The 17,311-nt window shown below is 33.5% G+C and overlaps 4 protein-coding genes across 4 annotated transcripts; 3 read left to right on the forward strand and 1 right to left on the reverse strand.

Moving 5' to 3' along the window:
- Positions 1–4,290: 4,290 nt before the first annotated feature.
- BX663DRAFT_497068 (uncharacterized protein) lies at positions 4,291–4,574 on the reverse strand. Its single transcript, XM_051525858.1, has one exon. It carries the CDS (start codon positions 4,518–4,520, stop codon positions 4,326–4,328), a length of 195 nt encoding a protein of 64 aa, XP_051386591.1. The 5' UTR covers positions 4,521–4,574; the 3' UTR covers positions 4,291–4,325.
- Positions 4,575–4,582: 8 nt separating this feature from the next.
- Positions 4,583–11,742, forward strand: BX663DRAFT_548768 (uncharacterized protein; the record flags this gene model as incomplete). The annotated part of the gene is made up of 3 exons (XM_051531100.1): positions 4,583–4,832; positions 5,059–7,451; positions 7,564–11,742. 3 exons carry the CDS (start codon positions 4,583–4,585, stop codon positions 11,740–11,742), a joined length of 6,822 nt encoding a protein of 2,273 aa, XP_051386592.1.
- Positions 11,743–12,274: 532 nt separating this feature from the next.
- On the forward strand, positions 12,275–13,415 carry BX663DRAFT_427900 (concanavalin A-like lectin/glucanase domain-containing protein; the record flags this gene model as incomplete). The annotated part of the gene is made up of 2 exons (XM_051522648.1): positions 12,275–12,614; positions 12,724–13,415. 2 exons carry the CDS (start codon positions 12,275–12,277, stop codon positions 13,413–13,415), a joined length of 1,032 nt encoding a protein of 343 aa, XP_051386593.1.
- A 1,357-nt stretch (positions 13,416–14,772) lies between these two features.
- On the forward strand, positions 14,773–17,033 carry BX663DRAFT_497071 (uncharacterized protein). Its single transcript, XM_051525859.1, has 5 exons — positions 14,773–15,038; positions 15,098–15,154; positions 15,231–15,322; positions 15,392–16,167; positions 16,247–17,033. Exons 1-5 carry the CDS (start codon positions 14,980–14,982, stop codon positions 17,012–17,014), a joined length of 1,752 nt encoding a protein of 583 aa, XP_051386594.1. The 5' UTR covers positions 14,773–14,979; the 3' UTR covers positions 17,015–17,033.
- Positions 17,034–17,311: the final 278 nt, after the last annotated feature.

Raw genomic sequence — 17,311 nt, forward strand, 5'->3', positions numbered from 1 at the left:
GAGTTTTTTTTTTCATTTTACTCTTAATTTCCTTGATCAATCAATCATTCAAACATAAAATAAAGAAGGCATCATTATCAATCAACTTTATTATTATAAATAGCAATTCAAGCTGATATTAACATAGTCTCCCGCCCCGTGTTTTATTAACAATCATTATATCTATTCATATTTACACACAAAACGGAAAGAGAGGAAGAGAACTATTTTTCTTCTTGATAAAGAGAACCATTAAATTATCAGATGTTGTTTTTTATTATCATTATGATGACATTTTATTCGTTAATACTGAGAAAACACTAATTTTTATCCCCCCCAAGTAGGGTTTTAACATGTTATGTGTGTTAAGATGCTTTTATTCTCAAAAATCAATTGTTTCCATCATTTTATTTCCTCTAATACTGTCGAGCATGGTTTATTCGTGTCGGTCTCTGAGGACGGGAGATATTTCCCTTATAAATCGCTATGGCTTCATGAGGAACGGAACCCCTATTCAGTTTATAAATTAATTGGTTTACTTTTAAGTTCAAAACAATCATTTCTTTGTCTTGAAATAAAAATAAGAACAAGGGATTTATCAAGGCCGTCTACTTACAACAGCGATAAGAAGCTTTGTTGTCCAAGTAATAAAAGGGGATAATAACTCTTTCTTTAAAATTAAAGAAGTGTAAACTAAATAGTGTTAATCATTCTTTATTTCTATTAATATTATAATAAAGCATCAAGTCTATCTGTACATTTAGGAGATAATAACAAAGTTACCTAAAATAGAGTATAATTTCATAAATATTAGCCACCTTTCTCCTTTTCACATTTTAATAATAATCATTCAATCTAGCATATATATAAAGACAAGACTTTAATTTATCGAGCCAAAGCTATAGACTCTATTTTACTACAATTCATGGTCTTTTTTTTTTAAAAAAAAAATGTGTCATATGTTCTAGAATAAGAAACATATTCACATAACCTAGAGAAAGACAAAAGATATCAAGTGACTAGATGTATATACAGTTTGAAAAGATACAAAGCCTAGAAAGTTAAAGTATCCCCCCTGCTTAAAAAAACAACAACAACAACCTTATCTACTCCTAGGTAAGCAATAGCTCTCTCTTTTCTGGCGAGTAGAATGGTGTAGTAAATAAGATACCTGTATAATAACCCTATCAAATTTCAAAAATGAGAGACCTTTATCTTTTAATGATTGCATCTAAACTGGATGGTATTGTTAGATCCCATATATACTAATTTAATAAAAAAAAAACAAAAAACCATGTAGAATCTTAGTAATTAATATAAGCACTAGCCATTATTAAAGAATAAATATACACTCTTAACAAAAGTAAAAAAAAAATTAAACAAAAAAGTTAGAGAAGCTTAAGTTGCGTTTTGGCACATCTCATTCCCTCTCCTTAGTGTATACACACACACACACACACACAATGCTAAGCTATCATAATCATCAGACATTTGTTGGAATTAGATACAATTTTATTTAGTATATAATATTTTGTATTTTGCATGGAAATTCCTTCTTTTTTTTTTTTTAATCCATTGTTTGGTATCTTATTAATCTTATATCGTCATCATTAAGCACAATGGCCATCTAATTTACATATTAGTCTGTAGCATATTATTGTTTAATTGCATCGTTTGTCTAAAATTACAGCTTTATAATTTATATGCTCGATTTTCTTTTAAAAGTTATTAGAAAATGCGGTGAATCTATTAACCCTCCCACCCCGCAGTTCTCGTTATCTAATACAATAGGTACATCTTGTAGAGAAGTCCTTTTTTTTTTAACAGCGCATCATTGGAGTAGATTTTCTCCATATTTTAAGGAGAAATTGGTAGAATATAATGCTGATGATAATATAGCAACCCACCACTAACCATCAAGATATGCATAATATCTACGCTAAATTTATCAAAGAATGAGTTATAAATAATGCAAGTAAAACCTTCTTTATTAAGGACGTTCTTGATTCATATGTTAGATCAAACCATGGTGAATTATATGGCATAAAGAGCCTTATACTGTATTATATAGGAAAGAAAAAAGTACATATACACACACACACATATATATATATATATGTATATACATTGATTCAATATCCTTGATAGTATTTTTAAATATGGCCTCTTTGAAAAAAAAAAAAAAAAAAACTTTCAAATTAGAAGGCTGTGAAGTCTTTCAATATGCCTTGCTGAAGGAAAATGAGTTAACTGATATAAAACTACAAGCCAATAGAAAAAAAAATTCAATATGAATTCAAAGGATTATAGAAACTCAAGCAAGTATAAGGTTACTTGGATTTTGTAACTGAGAATAGTCCCTCGACAAGAAAAAATAGGGTCCATGGCTTATATTATCAAACAAACGACTTCATAGTGTGTAAAAATACACAAAAAAACGAAGAGAAAAATAATAAAAAAAAAATGCTTTCCTACTAGAAAGTAACGAATCAAATAATATGATAGAATTAAAGTTTCAACACATAGAATTTCTGCGCAATTTCTTTAATATGATTTCAGGAACAATCCTTCGATAGAAAAAAAAAGTGTTGTTTATGGCCTTTCTAGAAATCAGTTCAATTTTGTTATCAAATCTTTGGAGGCATCCCATTTTAAATGCTTCTATCGGCACTCAAGAAGCTGAAACCGGTTGCTGTGTTCATAAGAGAGAAAAAAACCCTCCCCCCAACAGTATTATTAAACTACGCAGAAACAAAAAGTCTCGAATAAGAGAATTACAAGAATATGAACTTTTAAATAAAGACTATGACTTTATCAACAAAGAGGGGTTTCGATATACATATTTGAAGATACTGTAGCAAATCTAAGAAAGATAAATTTATGAAAGCAGTTATTTTTAATTTTTTTTTAATCAGAGAAGTCACGATGACTATTGCTATAATTGTGATTTTGTCTTTATGACAAAATTAATCGTCGAAATAAAACGTCAGTTATTACATAATAAATAAACATTTGAAATAAAATCAGTATATTGTGCTTTACAACACAAAATTCACTCAGCCTATAGTCGTTGTTAGACTATATCTGGACATAATATTAATTATATATTGTATTACGTAATAATAGAATGGATACTACTCAATTACATATTTATTTAGAATTATATATTATGAATATAACGATATTTCATGATGAAATTTTAATATAGTGACATATTTTAATACTTGATATTAATATATTATTTACCCCGCTAAAAAAAAAAATATAAATATTAATATTTTTTGAAACCGCGACAGCTTATGGAGAAAAGATAAAGATATCTTATTGTAGATGTAATATTCCGATACAATTCTGTATTACACCACATTTTTTTTTGTGGCAAAGTCACATGTCCATAAATAGTACCATCGTTTATCTTACATATAAATATCCCATTATTATATTTCCATTTTTTCTTTTTTTTTTGTATTATAACTATACAAAGTTTTCATAGACTTTCTTCCTGTTTTTGTTAGATTTTTACTATTCAAGTCATTCTCCATCATTAAGATGAAAGAAGGATTTACAACATCAGTGCCAGACTATATAAATAAAAAGCGTATTTAAAACTTTTAGAAGCTTTAAATATCTACTTTTTTTTTATATAAAAACAAAACTCAAAAGAAAGCCATTGTACATATTAAGTCGAATCTCTTTAACAATAAATAAAAGCATAATTTAATTAAAAAACAAATGCTTGCTCACACCACAAAGGCCAACATTTTTTATTTTTTTTTTTAAAACCTCGTTGTATAATTGAGTAAAGAAAAATCCAATAATTACCTTTTAAGGTATTTATAGCGGAACAACAAGTGTGTATGTGACTTAGATTTAGATCTAGAATAAGTGAATCATACTTGTTAAAAAAAAATAGATCTTTCCTCTATTTTCATATAAAATATATATCAAATAGAAAGTATTTTATTCTGTTAAAAAGCGACTAATGTTAAAATAAAGAAAAGAAAATGAACAAAGGGGTTTGATAAAAACAAATTTTCATTTAGGATTCTTGTCCATTATGCTTTATTTTTTTTATCTATTTATTTATTTTATTTTTTTTTATAGATATAAGACTCATAGATGAACCTGGATTTATAACTGACTTTGAAAATTAGTTTCTTTTTTTTTTTTTAGAAAAAAAAAAAAGTATAAAAAGGACTCCAAAATACAATTTATGAACTTTTCAGCTTCTTTGGCTGACAATTCCCGTATTACACTTTCTTTCTTATCAAATAAACTTTTTTTCTATTTTATAAATACCTATTTACATTACTTGTGTTCTCCAAATCAAGGCACGCACAATTAAATTATCTTTCGAAATCAAGTTTCTTGTCATTTTCTGTGTGTATATAAATTAGATTTCCTTCTATTTTTTTTTTGTAAAGATTTATTTCATGCAAATTTATGTTAATACAGACTATAGTTAATACGATACTAATGCATATTTTTTTTTCTTCATTTATATAAAGAATTTCAAGGAAAAAAAATAATCGTCTAGACATTCTCTCGCATAGTATCTATTTAATCTATTAAGAATTTTCCTTTTTTTTTCTTTTCAAAAAAAATGACATCCAACATGCCTTCTGCTGCTAATCCTCTTCTTAATGCCCATATTACGGCTCCTGCTGCTAATGCTACACCTATTAGTCGTTCCCCTCGTTCCCCTAACGCTCCTACTCGTCCTGCTGCTGCTTTGGAAGATCCTAAGAATGTAACTACTGCTGCTTTTGTTTTAAAAGATGGAACCAGTTTCCAGGGTATTTCATTTGGTTCTGAAACAAAGAGTATTTCCGGTGAATGTGTCTTCCAAACTGGTAAGCATTTTTTTTTATTTTTTTTTTAAAAAAAAAGAAAGCTGCGGTTTCATAAAGAGGGAGGAGGGGATAGGAGAAATGAAAGGCTATTTGTTATGTGTATGCATATACGTATGTCAATATGCATACATGTGTACAAAGAGTTGTGTGAAAGAGAATACAAATATTTATAAATGTGTAATCATTTATTTTGTGACACTAACAAAAAAAAAATTACCTTATACAGGTATGGTCGGTTATCCTGAATCTTTGACCGATCCTTCTTACCGAGGCCAAATATTAGTAATTACTTTCCCTTTGGTTGGTAATTATGGTGTACCCTCTCGTACTGAAATGGACGAGTTATTAAAGGATATACCTAAACGATTCGAATCTAACCAAATTCATATTGCTGGTTTGATCGTGGGTAGTTACTCATATGATTATTCTCATTATCTTGCTGAATCTTCCTTGTCTACCTGGTTAAAAGAGAATAATGTCCCTGCTCTCTATGGTATTGATACTCGTGCCATGACCAAGAAGATTAGAGAAGAAGGTGTTACTTTAGCCAAGATTTTGTTTCCTAAAAAGCCTTCTAGTGCTATTGAAAGCGCTGCTTCAGCTCTCGGTCTTTCTAGTTCCACCGAAGAACCTTTGAAAGAACGTTGGATGAAAGATTATGAAAATGTCGACTGGGTAGATCCTAATGAACGTAATTTGGTTGCTGAAGTCTCCATTAAGGAGCCTAAGGTATATTCTCCTGATCCAGCTAATGCGATCAAGACCCCCTCTGGTCGTAACTTACGTGTGATCGCTGTTGATATCGGTATGAAGTACAATCAAATTCGTTGCTTTGTTTATCGTGGTGTTGAACTTAAGGTAGTCCCCTGGGATTATGATTTCAATGCTGAACCTGAGGACTCCTTTGACGGTCTCTTCCTTTCTAACGGTCCTGGTGATCCTACTACCATTGACCTCACCATTCATCGTGTTCGTGAATACATCAAAGATATCAAGAAACCTATCTTTGGTATTTGTTTAGGTCATCAAGTCTTGGCCCTTGCCGCTGGTGCTAAAACGATGAAGATGAAATATGGTAATCGTGGTCATAATATTCCTTGTACAAATATGATCTCGGGTCGTTGTTATATTACTTCTCAAAATCATGGTTATGCTGTTGATGCTTCTACATTACCCAAAAACTACATGGAACTCTTTGTGAATGCTAACGATGGTTCAAATGAAGGTTTGATGCACACATCTTTACCCATCTTCTCTGTTCAATTCCATCCTGAATCCACACCCGGTCCTCGTGATACTGAATTCCTCTTTGATGTCTTTATTAATAATATTAAGGATTGCCTCGAAAAGAAGGCATTAGTACCTGTTCAGATGCCCGGTGGTCTTAAGGCGGATAACATCAAGAAGAATCCTCGTGTTCACGTCAATAAAGTCCTTGTCTTGGGTTCAGGTGGTCTTTCGATTGGTCAAGCTGGTGAATTTGATTACTCTGGTTCTCAAGCCATTAAGGCTCTTAAAGAAGAAGGTATCTATACTGTCTTGATCAATCCCAATATTGCTACTATCCAAACCTCAAAGGGTCTTGCTGATAAAGTTTATTTCTTACCTGTTACACCTGATTTTGTTCGTAAGGTAATCCAATATGAGAAACCAGATGGTATCTATGTTACCTTTGGTGGTCAAACGGCTCTCAGTGTCGGTATTGCTCTTAAAGATGAGTTTGAATCCCTTGGCGTAAAGGTCCTTGGTACTCAGATTGATACCATCATCACTACAGAAGATCGTGATTTATTTGCTCAAGCCCTTTATGAGATTAATGAAAAGTGTGCTAAATCATCCTCTGCTGTAACCGTCGAGGAAGCCCTTGAGGCTGCAAAGGAAATCGGATACCCTGTTATCTGTCGTGCTGCTTATGCCCTTGGTGGTCTCGGTTCTGGTTTTGCTGATAATGAGCAAGAATTGATTGCCCTTTGTAACAAGGCCTTTGCTACCTCTCCTCAAGTCTTGATTGAAAAGTCGATGAAGGGTTGGAAGGAAATTGAATACGAGGTCGTTCGTGACTGTCAAGACAATTGTATCACTGTCTGTAATATGGAAAATTTTGATCCTCTTGGTATTCATACGGGTGATTCCATTGTGGTTGCACCTTCACAAACACTATCTGATGAAGACTATAACATGCTTCGTACCACTGCTGTCAATGTTATTCGTCATTTAGGTGTCGTTGGTGAATGTAATATTCAATATGCCTTGAATCCCTTCTCAAAGGAATATTGCATTATTGAAGTCAACGCTCGTCTCTCTCGTTCCTCTGCTTTAGCCTCTAAAGCTACAGGTTATCCATTGGCTTTTGTAGCTGCTAAACTTGGTTTAGGTATTCCCTTGAATGAAGTATCTAACAGTGTCACTAAGGTCACTTGTGCTTGCTTTGAACCTTCACTTGATTACTGTGTTGTTAAGATTCCTCGTTGGGATCTCAAGAAGTTCAATCGTGTCAGTACTGCTCTTTCTTCTTCTATGAAGTCTGTCGGTGAAGTCATGGCTATCGGTCGTACCTTTGAAGAAACTATCCAAAAGGCTATTCGTGCCATTGATTATAACCTTGTTGGTTTCAATTCTGTAAGTTTTTTTTTTTTTTTTTTTTTTTTTTTTTTTTTTTTTTTATAATTATTATTAGTATAACATAAATTTATGTTTATTGATTTTTTTTTTTTTTTTTTTTGCATTATAGTCCAATACTATTAAGGATGAAGATATTGAGTATGAACTTACACATCCTTCTGATCAACGTTTGTTTGCAATTGCTAATGCTATGGAAAAGGGATATACAGTTGATCATATTTGGGAATTGACAAAGATTGATAAATGGTTCTTGAACAAATTAATGCGTATTCATAAATTGGGAGAGCGTCTTACAGGATTTACTAAGGCTAATCTTCCTGGTAATTTGATTCGTTCGGCTAAACAGTTAGGTTTCTCTGATCGTCAAATTGCTAACAAGATCAACAGCAATGAGCTAGCTGTTCGTCGTCTTCGTCAAGAATATGGTATTACACCTTTTGTTAAACAAATTGATACCGTTGCTGCTGAATTCCCTGCCTTCACTAATTATCTTTACATGACCTATAATGCTGTTGAACATGACATTGAATTCAATGATAATGGTATTATGGTTTTGGGTTCAGGTGTCTATCGTATTGGTTCATCAGTTGAGTTTGATTGGTGTGCCGTCCGTTCAATTCGTACTTTACGTGAAAAGGGTATTAAGACAGTCATGGTCAATTACAACCCTGAAACAGTATCCACCGATTACGATGAAGCTGATCGTTTGTATTTTGAAAATATCAACATTGAACGTGTATTAGATATTTATGAAATTGAAAAGTCATCTGGTGTCATGATGTCCATGGGTGGTCAAACCCCCAACAACATTGCCTTACCTCTTTATCGTCAAAATGTGAAAGTCCTTGGTACTTCACCAGAAATGATTGATAACGCTGAAAATCGTTACAAGTTCTCTCGTATGTGTGATAATATTGGTGTTGATCAACCTCTTTGGAAGGAATTGACAAGTTATGAGGAAGCTGAAGTCTTCTGTGCCAAGGTTGGTTATCCTGTCCTTGTCAGACCTTCTTATGTTCTCTCTGGTGCTGCTATGAACGTTGTCTTCTCTAAGGATGATCTTGCTTCATATCTTAAGGAAGCCGCTGCTGTTTCTCGCGATTATCCCGTTGTCATTTCTAAATACATCGAGGACGCTAAAGAAATCGATATGGATGCTGTCGCTCTTGATGGTAAACTTATTATGCATGTCATTTCTGAACATGTTGAAAATGCTGGTGTTCACTCAGGTGATGCCACTCTTGTCTTACCTCCTCAAGATTTAGCCCCTGAGACGATCAAGAAGATCGAAGAGGCAACTGCAAAGATTGGTCGCGCCTTGAATATCACAGGTCCCTTCAATATTCAATTCATTGCAAAGAATAATGAAATTAAGGTGATTGAATGTAACGTACGTGCTGCTCGTTCTTCACCTTTTGTTTCAAAGGTGACTGGTGTTGACTTGATTGAGATGGCCACCTTGGCTATGTTGGGCTTGCCTGTCACTCCTTACCCTAAGGTTGATATTCCTAAAGATTATGTTGGTATTAAGGTCCCTCAATTCTCCTTCAGTCGTTTATCTGGTGCTGATCCTGTCTTAGGTGTCGAAATGGCCTCTACTGGTGAAGTTGCCTGTTTCGGTAAAGACAAATACCAAGCTTATCTTAAGGCACTCTTGGCTACTGGCTTGACCTTACCCAAGAAAAATATCTTGCTTTCTATTGGCTCTTATAAGGAGAAGATTGAATTGTTGCCCTCTGTTAAGAAATTACATGAATTGGGTTATAATTTATTTGCCACCACGGGTACCGCTGATTTTATCTCTGAACATGGCATCCCTGTTAAACATTTGGATACATTAGATGCTGATACAGACGATAAGCTCAAGGCTGAATACTCTTTACAACAACACTTATCCAACAACTTGATTGACATGTACATCAACTTGCCCTCTCGTAATCGATTCCGTCGTCCTGCTTCTTATATGTCCAAGGGTTATCGTTCACGTCGTATGGCTGTGGATTATTCTATTCCTCTCTTGACTAATGTCAAATGTGCCAAATTATTTGTTGAAGCCCTTGCTCGCCATAAGAACTTTGACATCTTGAACATTGATTGCAAGAGTAGCCATACACAAGCTCAGTTACCTGGTCTTTTCAACATCAATGCCTATCTGGAGTCCAACGATGAATTTGCTGCTGTCTCTAAGGCTTCTCTCTCTGCTGGTTTCACTACCATTGCTACCTCTGTCAAGAGTGTGACAGATAATATTCAACTCAATGATTTAAGCGAGAGGGCACTCAAGACAAACTATACCGATTATTTATTGAATATTACAGCTACTTCTGAAAATGCCGCCCATATTGGTGATTACGCCTCTGATGCAGCTGCTGTCTATATCCATTCCGATGTGATCGGTAGCAACGTCTCTGTTCTTGATTCAGCCTTTTCATCATGGCCCGATTCTCAATTAATTATGACTGATGCTAAGGGTACCAACTTGGCTTCCATCTTGCTCTTAGCCTCTCTTCATAATCGCGTTATCCATGTCACCAATATCATTAGCAAAGATGATTTGGCTCTCATCAAGATGAGTAAAGAAAAGGGATTAGCCGTTACCTGTGATGTTGCTATTTATTCTCTCTTCTTTACATCTGAAGAATTCAATCATACTCAACTTTTACCCACTAAACAAGATCAAGAAATTCTTTGGAAGGATTTGGACGTCATCGATTGTTTCACTATCGGTACTGTTCCTCGTCAATTGGCCAAGGAGTTGGGACATGAGGTAGATGCTACAGCTGGTATTCATGAGGCTTTACCCTTATTATTGGGTGCTGTTGCTGCTAAACGTTTAACTGTGAAGGACTTGGTTGAACGTCTTTATGAACGCCCTCGTGCCATCTTTGGTTTGACTCATCCATCTGATGCCTCCGTTGAGGTTGTGATCGATCGTCAAATCAAATGGTCTGGACAATGGTCTCCTCTTCTCGGTCGTACTGTTCATGGCTCTGTCGAACGTGTCACGATGAACGATGTCACATTATTTATGGATGGCTCCTTTACAGATAAGTCTATGTTTGGACGCAATGTGTCCTTACAAGCTCAAGCCATTATGGAACCCATAAAGAAGAAGAAGAAGACGAAGACAGAAACTCCTGCTAATCATCAAGCTGCTGAAGTTGCCTCAGCCACTTCTGTCGCTACCACCACCGCCACTACAAAGACAACAATCGAACATCCTGCGATTGTCAACAAGGAGAAGGCGCCTCATGCTGCTGGTTCTATTCGTTTAGCCGGTGTCGCTGGTCAACAATTGGTATCACTCCAAGCACCTCAATATGAGATCTCTGCCTCCCTTGCACGCGTTGTAAGTCGCTCCCCCTTCTATCGTAAACATATCTTAAGATCTGCTCAATTCGACCGTGACGATCTTCATCTTTTATTCGGTGTTGCACATGAAATGCGTAACTTGGTTGAACTCTATGGATCTATTAATTTATTGCAAGGACGTGTGATGAGCACGATGTTCTTTGAACCTTCTACACGTACTTCATCTTCATTTGAAGCTGCCATGTATCGATTGGGTGGTCAAGTTGTGTCTGTCAGTGCTACTACCTCCTCTGTTCAAAAGGGTGAATCCTTGGCAGATACAGTTCGTACCCTTGGTTGCTATGCAGATGTCATCATTCTTCGCCATCCTCAACCTGGTAGTGCTCAAATTGCTGCTAAATATTCCAAGGTGCCCGTTATCAATGCTGGTGATGGTATTGGAGAACACCCTACACAAGCTTTCTTGGATACATTTACGATCCGTGAGGAATTAGGTACTGTAAATGGACTCACGATTACTCTTGTTGGTGACTTGAAGAATGGCCGTACAGTCCATTCACTTGTCAAGATCTTGACTTACTATCAAGTCACTATCAACTACGTCTGTCCTGAGTCACTAGCCATGCCAAAGGAAGTCATGGATGAAGTTGCAGCTGCTGGTATTCAACAAAATGTCTATCGTACCTTGGATGAGGTCATTGGTACTACTGATGTACTCTATATGACTCGTGTTCAAAAGGAAAGATTTGAAACTGAAGAAGAATACTTGCGTGTAAAGGATAGTTTCATTTTAAACAATGATGTCTTGAGTAAGGCCAAGTCACAAATGATTGTCATGCATCCTTTGCCACGTGTAAATGAAATTGAACCTGAAGTTGACTTTGATCAAAGAGCTGCCTACTTTAGACAAATGCGTTATGGTCTTTATGTTAGAATGGCTTTATTGGCACTTGTAATGGGAACTCTTCGTGGTTAAAAAAAAAAAAATCACATATTTTATTAATATTATTATTATTATTATTATATATAGTCATATACATTGTTTTTGGTACATATATGTAGTCATTTATTTTTTATAATTGTTAAATAAAGTATATTTTATGCGAACCTAAATCAATGATTTGATTTGCTTTGATTTTCTTTCTTTTTTTTTCTTTTTTTTTTTTTTTTTTTTTTTTTCATTTTTATTATTCGTATTACTGTTATAATTATTAAAAAATTCAGTCACATCAAGTATATAATGAACTCGTTGCTGCTGTATATTCATATACAAATAAACATACACATATACAAATAAATATATATATAAATATATACACATATACAGTATTTATACATATCTATTTTAATTCATATTTTATATATTCTTTTCTTTATTAATCATGTCGTCTTATCCATTTGTTTCTGAATTCTCCGTAAGATCCAGATTTAGCCGACGTAATGCCAACGGTAATCCAAGCATAGCAGCAGCACTCACTTCGTCTTCTTCATTACAAGCACTTTCACGCATGTTAAAACAAAGAACCTTTAAAGATGAACTTTTAGGGTTTTATGCAAGGCAATCAGAGGGACAGTCATTCATTCCACCTTATTTATCATCATCGGTCTATGCTGATTTGGTCAGACAACAACAGTTTATTTTTCAAACCATCAAACAAATAGACGGAGACGAAAACAAAAGAATACCTACATCAAACGAATATGATACTCTTCAAGCTTGTCTTTCAAATGATTCGTTCAAGATGACATTAGCATTACAGGATCTACGTTTACCAACAGCATGGGATATTAAAGCAAAAGGAGAATATATTGACATTAGTTTGGATCATATGCAACTGACTTACAAAGGTATATTTTAATAAACCTTCCCCCCCCTCCTCCTCCTCCCTCCGAATCTAAATAACGATTCATCATTTATATATATATATATACATGTATATTTATTTATTTAATCAAGGTAATGGAAAAGATGAATCTGAAGTTTCTTCTGTACGAGCCAACCATGCTATGCGAAAACAATGCGGCATTTATTATTTCGAAATTCAAATTCTTTCAAAGGGAGTTGATGGACACATTGGCATTGGGTTTTGTCGAAAACTAAATAGTCTTGATCGATTCCCAGGTTGGGAAGAATATTCTTGGGGATACCATGGAGAAACAGGCAAAGTTTATTCAGGATCAGGAACTGGCCAAAACTATGGACCTAAATTTGGTACAGGCGATATTATCGGTTGTGGTGTCGACTTTCGAAACATGACAGCATTTTATACGAAGAATGGAGTTTATTTGGGAACAGCATTTAAAAAGATTAAAGAGACTATGGAGTTGTTCCCGTTTATAGGATTCAAGACACCAGGCGAAAAGATAGAAGTCAATTTTGGAGCAAAACCATTTATGTTTGATATTGAACAATGGATAGAGAATGAAAGGAGAACACTTTTAAGTCAGATTGTAGAGGAAAGAGAGCAAGAAAGTGAATCAGCCGATCAGATTGTAGTAGAATATTTGAAGCATAATGGATACACAAAGGCAGCCAAATCGTTAGAGGCAGCTTTATTAACTAAAAATGGGGATATAATAAATAAGGACAAAAAGGGTTCTAATGATATTATCGATGTTGATTCATTATATAGACAAGGTAGTCAATAGGACATATATATATGTATATATACCATACAGAAACAAGTATATACATACATTATAAAATTTAAATATAGATATTCGAAAAGCAGTTCTAGAAGGAAGCATTGATAAAGTATTTCAATTATGTTCAGAGTATTATCCCAACATATTAGAAAGGAACCCAATGTTATTATTTAGATTAAAATGTAGAAAATTTGTGGAAATGGTGAAAAGAGTACAACAGACAGCACCCACTTATGGAGAATATGAGACAAATAGTTTAAGAGTATCAACAACACTACCATCCAATACTAATAAGAATAAACGTACAACAAGCCATATTGATGATTTTGATGAAAATGAAGACGAGCTATTATATGGAAAGAAGACGAAAAAACATAAAAAGTTAACCAATGATGAAACTCACTTTATAGAAACATCATTATTTGCAGAAGTCATGGCATATGGAAATAAATTAAAACAAGAGTATGCTGAAGAAGCCAAAGATAATATGATAATCAGAACTGAATTATTGGTAAAAAGAAAGGAGGAAAAAAAAAAGTATAAGAGTAAAGAGTTTTTACTTAGAATCAACATATAGTCTGCATTTTCTACTTTAGCGTATACGAATTTATCTAATCCTGCAATTGCTTATTTGTTTGAGCCCTCATATATAGAACAAGTTGCATCAGAACTAAATTCAGCTATTTTAGGTAAGCAATCTAGAATAAAATGTAAATTAAGTAATTAAATCATACCTTATTAGTGTCACTTGGAAGATACCCTAATTCATCCCTTGAACGTATTTATCGTCAAACAACAGCCAATATTCAAGAATTAGTTTTATTAGGAAATGCGCAAGCTGCACTTATTCAGCCTAAAAAAGATTGTTTTTAACATCAAACATGATATCCTTTTAAATATATGAAGAACTTCTCCTCCCCTTTTTTATACATTTTTTTTTTGTCTTGTATCTGCTGTATGTATATAATAAAATAAGGAAACATAATTCAAATATGTAAGCTAAATTATTATGTAACACATTATGATAAAGGGATAATATTTACTATATCATGTGAGAGATATAATCTTTGATTTTGAAACAACAGGAGTTCCATGCATGCAATATGAAATTGAGTTGCAACATCAACTCTATTCAAACTTATAAGATACCTTTTTATTAAATATACTTTCTTTAATATTATTAATACTACACTGTATTCTTTATATATTAGAAAGTAATAGAAATAATAAGCACGAAAGAAATAACAAGCACTAAAGAAATAATAAGGCACTGAAGAAGTAATTGTTTTAGTGTCACTATAATGTGTCTCTTATCAATACAATCATTAATGATCTAAAAAAAAAAAAGAAAAAAAAATGTTAAGGAGTCATTTATTTATATTGTTATGCATTTACGCGATTATTTTTTTTTATTTTTTTTTTAATAGTATACGCATGTATCTGTATATATTTTAAGCATATATAAATCAGGTTAATTTTTACAAGACCTCTTATTCTTTCTTTCCCTCTCTCTATCTATCTTTTCAGTTCTCTTATTTAAATATAAATATTTATATACTTTCTAAAAATGTGTCCTACTCGCAATGCTCTTTTCACTTTAGAAGATACTATGACATGCATTATTTGGTATGTACATTGCTTAACAAATGTTGTTAAATGCTAATTTGTAACTGATCATATACTAGTTCTGAATTTATTATTGAAGCAACTATCATTATTGATTGTGGCCATGCTTTTTGCAGGTATATGTTGTTATATCTTGTATTTAAAAAATAAAAAAAATAAAATTGTATTTTAATTTTTTTTTTGTTATTGTAGAGAATGCCTTGAAAAACATTTAATGTTTAGAAATGATTGCCCTACGTGTCTTCTAGAATCTTCTATGGATCGTGCATCCTATGATTATACAAGTAACAAATTTATTAAACAAATTATTCAATTAAAGAAATATCTGTTTAATGAACCTCTGAATCCTTTAGAACGCGCTCTACAAGAAAATTGGCAATCTGTTATTTTGGCTGATAAACGTCCTTATTCAAGTATCTCTGAAGATGACCAACTTGAAGATGAATATAATAGCACTGCATCTTCTTCTAATAAAAAATTAAAATCTTTTCAAGAAGGTCAGGAGAATACTAACTCTAAAAAACGTTCTTATCAAGATATATCTGACTCCAATGACGTTAAAGGCTATGAATCTGATGACTCTAGTTGTAGTAAAAAAAGTAAATTATATATCCCATCTCCTACCCATTCTACTAGTAATGCGTCTACTCTTCTGACTCACTCATCTTCAAGTGTTATGGATAACAAACAACCTAAAGATTCTGCTCTTGCTCCCCTTCCTCTTCATACTGATAGTGATTGTGAAGAATCAGGCAGTGTCATCTCTATAGACTCTTTATTCAGTGGAGGAACTTTCTTAGATGCAAAGAAAGAAATTGACGCGTTAGTTTCTGGTGATGAAGAAGATCAGGAGAATTCTAATACGTGCTTATCTGGTTCAAATCCTACTTCACAAACTGCTAATAAAATATCCCATGCTTGTATTGAAGCTGAAAACAAAGCATCCTCTGCTGATACCTCAAGTTCTTTTGAAAAGACTTCTTTTATTGAAAATCAACAAGAAGAATCCTTATCAATGATTGATAAAAAAGCCATCGTTGATGAAGCAGCACAACAGAATGAGAGTCAAGATGATAAAGAAAATTTATCTGTTGAAAAAAAGTTGGATATAGATTCATCTGATGAAGAGGTAAAGTATATTAAAATACCAACTCTATACGAATGCTAATTTTTTTTTTTTTTTTTTTTTTTTTTTTTTTTTTTTGCAGTTTGGTGAAAATTGGTCTTGTCCAGAATGTGGTCTTGAAAATAAACCTTACATTCAAACATGTGGTGTTTGCCGTGTTTCAAGAGATTCTGGTGTAATAGAACCTGCAACAATAGAAAAAGATGAAGATGTACAGCAGACATTAAAAATAGAGGATAAGGTTCATATCCTTTTAACTGGTCTCACACCTGCCGCACAAAAGCAAGTTGATCGAATTCTCACTCGTGACTCTTCTCTCAAGGTTGTGGTACATACTCAATTTGAAGATAGCGTTACTCATCTTGTGACCAGTGTCAACAATCGTGGGCTTTGTCGTCGTACAATTAAATATTGCCATGGCCTTTTAACTGGTAAATGGATTGTAGATGTCTCCTGGCTCCTCAACAGTCTTCAAGCCAGAAAATGGCTACCTATGTCTGACTTTGAAGTACAAGGTGATCAACAATCGGGCCTGACGCATGCACCTAAGCGAGCCCGATTAAACGGTGGTGGTGTCCTGTTGAAAGGTATGACGTTTTACCTTTGTGGTGTTTTCAAAGGAAAACACAGTAAGGCGGATCTTTTGGCCTTGTGCAAATCGGGAGGCGGTCAAGTGATAATAAGAAGGCCCACAAATGGAAGGCATGAAACAGGGCCGGAAATTGTAAGAAATCAGCCTGTGGTGATTGTCTCAGGGGAAGAAAAGAGACGTCCCACATGGCTGAAAAACTGCCAGGTACGTGATTCGAGCTGGCTGGTCCAGTGCATCAGTACCTTGTGCATTGAGTAAACTTGGCCGTCTCCCCCCTTCCATTCCTTATTTTTTTTTTATTATTATTATTTATTATATAAAAATTAAAATACAAAGTATTTTGTTAAAATTTAAAAAATTTTGTCTCTTATATTTTGAAGCGTTTTTTTTTTTTTTTTTTTTTTTTTTTTTTTTTTTTTTTTGTAAACTTGTTTGTTTCTGCTTCTTTTTTCTTTTTTAAGTTGTTGATAAGCAGGAGGAAAAAAAAATCTAAATAAACATTTGACAAGTATTATTTGTAAATACAGTAGATTAATTTTTTAAACTACAAAAACA

The sequence above is a fragment of the Cokeromyces recurvatus genome, assembly GCF_025118155.1.
Source record: "Cokeromyces recurvatus strain NRRL 2243 chromosome Unknown BX663scaffold_3, whole genome shotgun sequence".
NCBI lineage: Eukaryota > Fungi > Mucoromycota > Mucoromycetes > Mucorales > Mucoraceae > Cokeromyces > Cokeromyces recurvatus.